The following is an 8,708-nucleotide window of genomic DNA, read 5'->3' on the forward strand; positions in this document are numbered from 1 at the left end:
CAGCCCCACTGACAAAATGCCCCCCTCCCCCAGCTCATCCTCCCATGGGGGGGGGTCATTTCCTAAAGGGGCCCTGCTGAGATCTTCCCCTCATTTCAGGGGGGGTCACACCGGCTGCCCTTTGGGCCCTCTCTTTTAGAGCTCCATCCCTTCCCTCCGGGGGCTTCTCTCTGTGCCCCCCATCTCAGTGACACCCCCTGCCTATTTTCCCCCCCCAACCCACAGCACGGAGGGGACGCTGACACCCCCTCAAACCTCACCCAGCCGTGGCGGGTAGGAAGGCGGCACCCCCTCATGACAGAGGGGGGTACAAAGGAGGAGCCAGGAGGTTTATTGGAGGGGGGGGGCGGGGGGGGGCGTGTGCTGTTCTCCCCCCGTCGCCCCCCCCACCACGCCTGATGCTCCCCTCCTGTCCTGCAGAGCGCAGCGGCACTGAGCGACGGTAGCGCCCGGCGCCGGCGGGGACCGTGCTGGCCTCAGGCAGGTGGAGGATGAACGGCGACGCCGAGTGCCCTGCAGACTTGGAAATGACAGCTCCCAAAAACCAAGGTGAGGGGCAGCCCCCCCCGGCCCACCCCCCCACCCCCCAAACCTGTGCAGCGTGAGAAGGCGGGGGTGGCAAACCATCGTCCCGCGGGGTTGTGTGGGGATGCTGCAGGGATGCCGTGCGCTGCAGGGATGCTGTGGGCCGCCCCTTTGGGGTGGGGGGGGGGAAGGGGGTGGGCGCCGGTTTTGCTCTCGGAACAGCTCATTTTAGGTTGGCACAAAGAGCTCAGCGCCCAACCCCACATCTGGGCTGAATTATGGCCATGCTGTTACCTCGGGCCCCCTGGCTGCCAGAGCTCAGAGCAGAGCTGGGAGGAGGTGGGGAGAGCAGTGAGGCGATGGCAATGGGGGTCCTGTCAGCACTGGGGGGGCTCTGCTATCCCCCAGTGCCACCCTGGCCCACCTCCCCCCCTCCCCCCAACCCCGGTCCCTCCTTTGTTGCTGTGGGTCAGATACCCCACGCGTGGCAGCGCAGCACGTGTCCATTGCTGGGTCTTGAGGTGGATTTAATTACAGCAGGGCAACGTTCCCAATATAGAGCAGCTCAGTGGTGCCAGCGGAGCCGGGATAAATCCGGCATGGGACGCAGGCGGCTCCATTCATCCTCATAGGTGGGGGGGGGGGAGGATCCCAGGCAGGGAGGTGGCACTGAGGGCTCGGGACCCCCTGCCCTGTGTCACTGCAGCATCCCTGCGCTCCGACCTTGGCGGAGGTCAGAATGTGGTGCTCCCCATAGCAGCAAACACAGCACAGGGGTGCATCGCCCCACACGCAGTGGGGTTTTTCCTGGCTCACGGGGCTCTGTGTCCGTGCTGGGGGAGCACTGTGCCCTTATCTGATGGCACACCAGGAGGAACGAGTCCCTCTGGTTTGCAACCGGTGCGTTTTGCAGCTCCTGCCTGCAGCAAGTTGCTGGGGGGGTGATGGAAAGAGCCACCAGGTCCCTTTGATCTGTAATCTGTTGCACGTGGATGCGGCCAGCAGAGCTGCACGCTGGGAGCTGTAGTCCCTGCACCGCCCTGTGGCTGAGCACCTTTCTGTGCCCTGCAGACCGCTGGTCGCAGGAGGACATGCTGACTCTGCTGGAGTGCATGAAGAACAACCTGCCTTCCAACGACGGGAGCAAGTTCAAGACCACCGAGTCCCACCTGGACTGGGAGAAAGTGGCTTTCAAGGACTTCTCGGGGGAGATGTGCAAGATGAAGTGGATGGAGATCTCCAACGAGGTGAGCGTGCTGCTGCCGTGGGGTGTCCCGAGGGGTGTGGGCTCCTCCAGCCCCACCGCCTGTGGGACGGCTTGGTGGCAGTGGTGTGACAACTCCCCCCCCCCTACCAACAGGTGAGGAAATTTCGGACCCTCACGGAGCTCATCATGGATGCTGAGGAGCACGTGAAGAATCCTTACAAGGGCAAAAAGCTCAAGGTAAGCCGTGGGGTTTATCCCCCCCAACAAGGGGACCCTGCCCTCGCCAGGCTGGGGGCCGGGTTGGGGCTGTCACTGTGCCAGCATGTCCCGAGGCAGCTCGGCGGCCCTGGGCCCAGGCCAAGCTCAGGGTACATTTCATACGGCCGGACGCGGCGCTGGGAGCTTGCAGCCAAGTTTAGCAGCAGGGGCTGGGTCCTATTCCTGGCCTGCCAGGCTGGGGGGCTCGTGCTGGGCAGCTTGGGGCGCTGGTGCTGTGTGGGGTGGGGACACGGCCGCCTCCTGCCTCAGTTTCCCCCTGTGCCTGACCTCAAACTCACTTCTGAGCAGGCAGCCCTTGTCCACAGAGTGTCTCCTTCCCTGTCTGTGGGGCTGCGATGTGGCACAGCACAGGGAGCCGGAGGGCTGAACCCTGCAGTGCCAGGGGTTGGGGGCTGGCTGGCTTTGGCTGCTCGCTGTTTGTTTGGATGTTCACCCCTCTGCCCTCTCCCCAGAAACACCCCGACTTCCCCAAGAAGCCCCTGACTCCCTACTTTCGCTTCTTCATGGAGAAGCGAGCCAAATACGCCAAGCTTCACCCCGAAATGAGCAACCTGGATCTCACCAAGATCCTGTCCAAGAAATACAAGGAGCTTCCCGAGAAGAAAAAGGTAGGGGTGGGGGAACCAGCCGGCTCCTTGTGCCACGTGTGCCTCCCTGCCCCACGCTGGGGACTCCAGCTCTCCCAGTACAACCAGCAGAGCCCAGCTCCTGCCTGGCTTAGGTGTCACCCGGCTGCTGGTTCAGCCCCGTCGGACCAGTCCGGCTCCCTGCCCTGCTTCCCAGGACTGCAGGGTGGGGGTGGAGGTTCTGTCTGTCTGTCCGTCCGTCCCTTCCAGACAACGCTGGGTGGTGGCTTTGCCGTGGGGTGGGACGTGCTGGGATTAACGAGGAGCTCTCACGGTGCCGGCTGGCCGCGCTGGCACTGGGACAGTCACCTCGGGTCAGTTTGTCACCAGCAGCAGAGGGCCGGGGTGCAAAGTCCTCCGTGTCACTCGCCCACATCCGGCTCCTTGCCAGGGCTGCCCGTGGGATGGGACAGGAGGTCGGGGTGGGTTCCTGCCTCTTGGGTTGGAAACCCACATCTGGGAGCAGTCCTGGGGCTGGAGCCCCTTAGGGGCAGTGGGGCCAGCCCAGCTTGCAGGATCAGCATGCCCGTTCCCCGTGCTGACGTCCCTCTCTGCCTCCTGGTTGTCCCCAGATGAAATACATCCAGGACTTCCAGCGAGAGAAGCAGGAGTTTGAGAGGAACCTGGCGAGGTTCAGGTGAGAGGCAGCCCTGTGTCCCCATGGTGGGAGCCCTGCTGGGCGCTGCAGGAGGGAGGGGGGAGCTGCAGAAGGGAGCCTCAGCCAGAGGACCAGCAATGCTCTGCGGGTTGGGAATGCCAGGGGAGGCACTGCTAAATGCTGAAGCCTCTGCCCTGCTCCCTGCAGACCTTCCCCTTCAGCTGGGGTGCTGCAGTCCCAGTGGGTCCTGGTGCTCCCATCGCCTGCTGCTGCTCCAGGGATGCACTGAGCCCAGGGCCTTGGAGGAGCTGCTCAGAGCTGGCACACCCCAGAGCTCAAATCTCTCCTAGAACCCTTCTGTTCTTTTTGGGGATGCCAGGATTCAGGAGTTGGACTCGGTGGTCCTTACGGGCCCCTTTTGGCTCGGGGTGTTTATGATCCCATAATACCAACTCCGTGGTGGCTCAGGCTGCAGTGTGGGTTCCCCCTTCGCGGGGAGGGTTTGGGGTGCTCACCTTCCACCGTCGGCCTCCGTAACGCTCCCCCCTTCCCCACCTCCCTGCCGGGTAAAGGGAAGATCACCCGGACCTCATCCAGAACGCCAAGAAATCTGACGTCCCCGAAAAACCCAAGACCCCCCAGCAGCTGTGGTACAACCACGAGAAGAAGATCTACCTGAAAGTGCGTCCAGATGTGAGTACGGTGGGGGGGTGCGTGTGAGTGTGAGTGTGAGTGCTGGGGTGCTGCACCCCGCTGCTGGGGGAGAGGAGGGGGAACGAGAGAAGCGCTGTAGGGAGGACGGGTTGCGAGGAAGGAGCTCCCAGCAGTCTGGACAGAGGTAAGGAGGGCTCTGCACACCTAGGAGAGGCTCAGGGGGTACAGACCCCCCCGTTTTTGGCTGTAGGGGTGACCACGGCCTTTCACATGAGTCAGGGAGGCAGAGATTCCCAGCACAGACATCCACCTCCGGCCATGCCCCACACTCGCACGCACTCCATTCCCCAGCCGTGAGCTCGGCTCGTGGCCCCCCTGGCTCCTGCCAGGGCTCAGGGTACGCCCTGCTATATTTTTTTTTCCCCTCCTTTTTTTTGGATTTTACCCCTCTGCCCTCACCTCTGGCTTTGGGTTTTCAGGCCACCACGAAGGAGGTGAAAGAGTCGCTGGGCAAGCAGTGGTCTCAACTCTCCGATAAAAAGAGGCTGAAATGGATTCATAAGGCCCTGGAACAGCGGAAGGAGTACGAGGTAGGGAGCAGCCTCGCCCCGTCCCCTCCATACTGCCCCTGCAATCACTCTGCCCGGCCCAGCAGCCGCCCCAGTAGCCAGGTGGGGTTCAGCCAGGTCCCTAGTGAGAGCCCTGCGTCCTCCAGTGCTGTTTGGAGAAGTGCCCTGGGGAGATGGTTAGGGCAATGGTCGGCTTCTCGTTCCTCCTCCTCTGGCCCCAGCCTGGCGGGGACCGCAGTGCTCTGCTGACTGCTCTCCATCCTCACAGGAGATCATGCGTGACTACATCCAGAAGCACCCCGAGCTGAACCTCAGCGAGGAGGGCATCACCCGCTCCACACTCACCAAGGCTGAGCGGCAGCTCAAGGATAAATTCGACGGGCGACCCACCAAACCGCCTCCGTGAGTGCTGCTCTCAGAGTGGGGCTCTGTGCGGTGGGAGGGAGGCAGCAGGAGCTCTGCCTGCCTTTGGGCCCCACTTTTGGGGGCTGCTTGTGGCGCTGATGGTCACGGAGTCGCAGCCTGGTTGGGTTGGAGGGGATCTTAAAGCCCCCCCTGCCGTGGGCTGCTTGCCTGCACCACGTCAAACTTCCCGGGGCCCATCCGTGGCATTGGGCACCACCAGGTCTGCATTGTAAGCTCCCTTTAAGGAGCTGTAGGGTTCACAGAGGAGACCCTCTGTGTCTCAGCAGGGTTTAAGGCAGTGCCGTGTGGGTACAGTCCAGCCGCATCAGCCCACGCTTTCCTTACCTGGCTCAGCACTTCCCTTACGCAGCCCAGAGGGTCTGCAGGCACCCCTCCAGTGCCACGGTCCCTCATGCCACCCCCCTGCATCCCTTGCAGGAATAGCTACTCCCTGTACTGTGCAGAGCTGATGGCCAACATGAAAGACGTGCCCAGCACGGAGCGGATGGTGCTGTGCAGCCAGCAGTGGAAGCTGCTCTCCCAGAAGGAGAAGGACGCGTACCACAAAAAGTGTGACCAGGTGAGTGCTGGCGGGGTGGGGGCACACGGGGTCCTTGCTCACCTCCCCTGTGCTCTGTTTGCCTGTGTGGGGCAGCACGTGGTGCTTGCGGAGGGTGCTTTTGCTGTAGGCTGGGTCGGCAGCAGTGGGGTGGGAGGATCCCTGGGTAACCCCGCATCTCCCTTTCCCACCAGAAAAAGAAAGACTACGAGATCGAGCTGCTCCGCTTCCTGGAGGTGAGTGGCATCCCTGGCTGCTGTGCCCAGCTGCCTTGTGCTCGAATGCAAGCATGGGGAGGAAGCTGACACTGCATGGGGAAGGGGGGGCTGCGAGTGCAGCGCTGCCAGCCTCTTGCTTCCTTCCCTCAGTCAGAATGAGGGTGTGTGCGTGTGAGTGGGAAGCTGCCCTGGGGCCCCCCGGCACCACGTTTGTCCCTGACGGATGTGACGTGGCCACAGTGAGGGCACAGGGCGGAAAACCCATCCGGAAGCACGCGCCGCTCTGCCCTGCAGGGCTGAGAGGAAGCAGATGAGACAGTGGGGGTGGGCGGAGATGGGGCTGGAGAGGAGGAACGGTGCCCTGTGAGGGGCTGGTGGGGTGTGGGGACCCCGGCTTGGCTGGCTTCTGGGCTCAGCACAGCTCCCGCTCCGTGAGCCGTGGGCTCTGCAGCCAGCCGAGAGCTTTGCTTCCTGCTCAGCAGCCCGCAGTTGTGTTAATGCCTCGTTAGCATCGGGCCTGCAGCTCTCTGAGCCCGTCTGTGTCTGTGTGCAGAGCCTGCCCGAGGAGGAGCAGCAGCGGGTGCTGGGCGAGGAGAAAATGTTGGGCGGCAGTCGGAAAGGGGCGACGAGTCCCGCATCCAAAAAGTCCTCGCCGGAGACCGGCAAGGTGAGGGGGTGGCAGGAGGAGGGTGGGCGCACGCTGGGGACGCGGGACGGGGCTGCTGGCGCCCATCGTGTGCTCCCTCACCCACACCTGTGTGTGCCCCCAGGCCAGCTCCGAGAAGCCCAAGCGGCCCATCTCAGCCATGTTCATCTTCTCGGAGGAGAAACGGAAGCAGCTGCAGGAGGAGCGGCCGGAGCTGTCGGAGAGCGAGCTGACACGGCTGCTGGCACGCATGTGGAACGACCTCTCCGAGAAGAAGAAGGTGGGCAACGTCCCCAGCCCATCGCCCCACCCCATCTCACGCGGCCCAGCTCTCAGTGCACCACCCGTCCCTGCGGGGGGCTTCGCTCATCTTGGGCGGCACGGCAGGGCTGACCCTGGCAGCATCACAGCTGCACCCGTCGCAACCCTCCGGGTCAGCCCCAGCCTCGGCTCAAAGGCTGGAAGGTGGCAGGGAGCCCTGGGACACCCGTGTGTGGTGGGGGGCTGCAGCACGTTGGGTGAAGGGCGTCCCAGCCCCTCCTGGTGCTCAGCGGGGGGGTCGGTGCCCCCTCTCATCCCTCATCTGCCCCTTCCCAGGCCAAGTACAAGGCACGGGAGGCAGCCATGAAGGCGCAGTCGGAGAAGAAGCACGGCTCTGATAAGGAGGAACGCGGGAAGCTGCCCGAGTCCCCAAAAACAGCAGAGGAGATTTGGCAGCAGAGCGTCATCGGGGACTACCTGGCACGTTTTAAGGTGGGGAGAGGAGCTGGGGGGTCGGGGGTTGGTGACGGGGCCCACGTGTCCTGGCTGAGACTGATGACGTGCTGGGTCTGTGCTGCAGAACGACCGGGGGAAGGCACTGAAGGCCATGGAGGCCACTTGGAACAACATGGAGAAGAAGGAGAAGCTGATGTGGATCAAGAAGGCGGCGGAGGATCAGAAGCGATACGAGGTGCGTCCCTGCCCCCTCCCCACACCCTGCCCTGGTGCTGCCCACGTCCCCTGACCGCTCTCTCCTGCTGCTCAGAGGGAGCTGAGCGAGATGAGGGCTCCCCCGTGCTCCACCAACTCTGCCAAGAAAGTGAAGTTCCAGGGAGAGCCAAAGAAACCCCCCATGTGAGTACCGGGGAGCCTGGGTGAGCTGCGTGGGGCACGAGGAGCATCGTTCGGGCCGTGCTGGGCTGAGAAAGCTGCGCTTTGGATGCGGGGGGTGAACCTCCCCCTCTAAGACGCACTGCCTGAGCTCAGCTCCCTGCCCCCTCCTGCAGGAACGGTTACCAGAAGTTTTCCCAGGAGCTGCTGTCCAACGGGGAGCTGAACCACCTCCCTCTGAAGGAGCGGATGGTGGAGATCGGCAGCCGCTGGCAGCGCATCTCGCAGGGCCAGGAAGGGACCCACTATAAGAAGCTGGCGGAGGAGCAGCAGAAGCAGTACAAGGTGCACCTCGACATCTGGCTCAAGGTGAGCGCTGGGAGGAGGCAGAGCTCCCGGCTGCATCCCGAGATGCTCGCTGTGCCCGTGGGACGTGGGGGCTGTCGAGTGGCTTAATAACAAACGTGTGCCTGGGAATGGGGAACTGCGTGCTGGAGCTGTGAGGTCTGAGCTCCCCCTCTGTCTCCGCAGAGCCTCTCGCCCCAGGAGCGGGCTGCCTACAAGGAACACACCTCCAACGTGAGTGTCCTCCTGTGGGGTGAGGTTGGGGGTCCTGAGCCGGGCGGGAGCCTCGTCTGCAGCGCCGCTTTTGGGGGCTTTGCTTCGCAGCCCCGTGGGTTTGCTCAGCGCTGGGTTCATGCGTTGCTCAGAGAGCTTCTCCTCCTTCCCTCCCCGTGCAGAAACGCAAGAGCATAGGGAAGATCCGGGGCCCCAACCCCAAGATGAAGCCAACGATGCAGTCCAAGTCGGTGAGTTCAGCACTGCGCCGTTCCTGGGCTGGGGGCACCTTTGGGCGGGGATCTCAGGGCGATGCTGGTGTTTCCTGCAGCCTTCCCATCCCTTGGGACAGCAAAACGAGGGCTGTTCCCAAACCTGTGCCCAAAAACCCGCTTGGGGTCAGCGGGACCCCGCTGTCATCTGTGGCAGCACCGAGGGCCTTTTGGGGGACGTTGGTGGAGCCGTCTCATCTCCTGCTGCTTTGCGGCTGGAGGAAGCCGATGGCTGGTGGCCAAGGACAGCTGCCCCCCACCAACACACCACCAACTCCCCCCTTCCCCCCCCAACCAGGAGTCAGAGGACGACGACGATGATGAAGAGGACGAGGACGATGATGATGAAGACGAAGACGACGACGACGACAACGGGGACTCGTCGGAGGAGGGCGGCGATTCCTCAGAGTCCAGCAGTGAGGAGGAGAGCGAGGACGGAGATGAGGTGAGCTGGGGGGGACGCACATCGTGGGGGGGTCCCATCTCTCAGCCCCTCCAGG

The 8,708-nt window shown here is 63.4% G+C and overlaps 2 protein-coding genes across 2 annotated transcripts in view; both read left to right on the top strand.

The window, feature by feature from the left end:
* LOC104915990 (band 3 anion transport protein-like) overlaps positions 1-446 on the top strand; it is a gene marked incomplete at its 5' end in the record, with an annotated part of 20,043 nt that extends 19,597 nt beyond the window's left edge. The window contains one exon of the mRNA XM_019611137.1: positions 421-446. Coding sequence (XP_019466682.1) covers positions 421-446 — 26 coding nt within the window. The remainder of the gene's footprint in view (positions 1-420) is intronic.
* Positions 399-8,701, top strand: UBTF (upstream binding transcription factor; the record flags this gene model as incomplete). Its single annotated transcript, XM_010726960.3, has 19 exons — positions 399-549; positions 1,597-1,772; positions 1,886-1,969; positions 2,464-2,619; positions 3,210-3,274; positions 3,808-3,928; positions 4,369-4,479; positions 4,727-4,860; positions 5,302-5,443; positions 5,617-5,658; positions 6,194-6,307; positions 6,411-6,566; positions 6,884-7,039; positions 7,128-7,238; positions 7,314-7,402; positions 7,555-7,747; positions 7,910-7,957; positions 8,119-8,187; positions 8,507-8,701. Coding segments are annotated over exons 1-19 (2,220 nt in total), but the record flags the coding sequence as incomplete, so codon positions are not given.
* Positions 8,702-8,708: the final 7 nt, after the last annotated feature.

This window comes from Meleagris gallopavo, unplaced genomic scaffold, assembly GCF_000146605.3.
Source record: "Meleagris gallopavo isolate NT-WF06-2002-E0010 breed Aviagen turkey brand Nicholas breeding stock unplaced genomic scaffold, Turkey_5.1 ChrUn_random_7180001863194, whole genome shotgun sequence".
Lineage (NCBI taxonomy): Eukaryota > Metazoa > Chordata > Aves > Galliformes > Phasianidae > Meleagris > Meleagris gallopavo.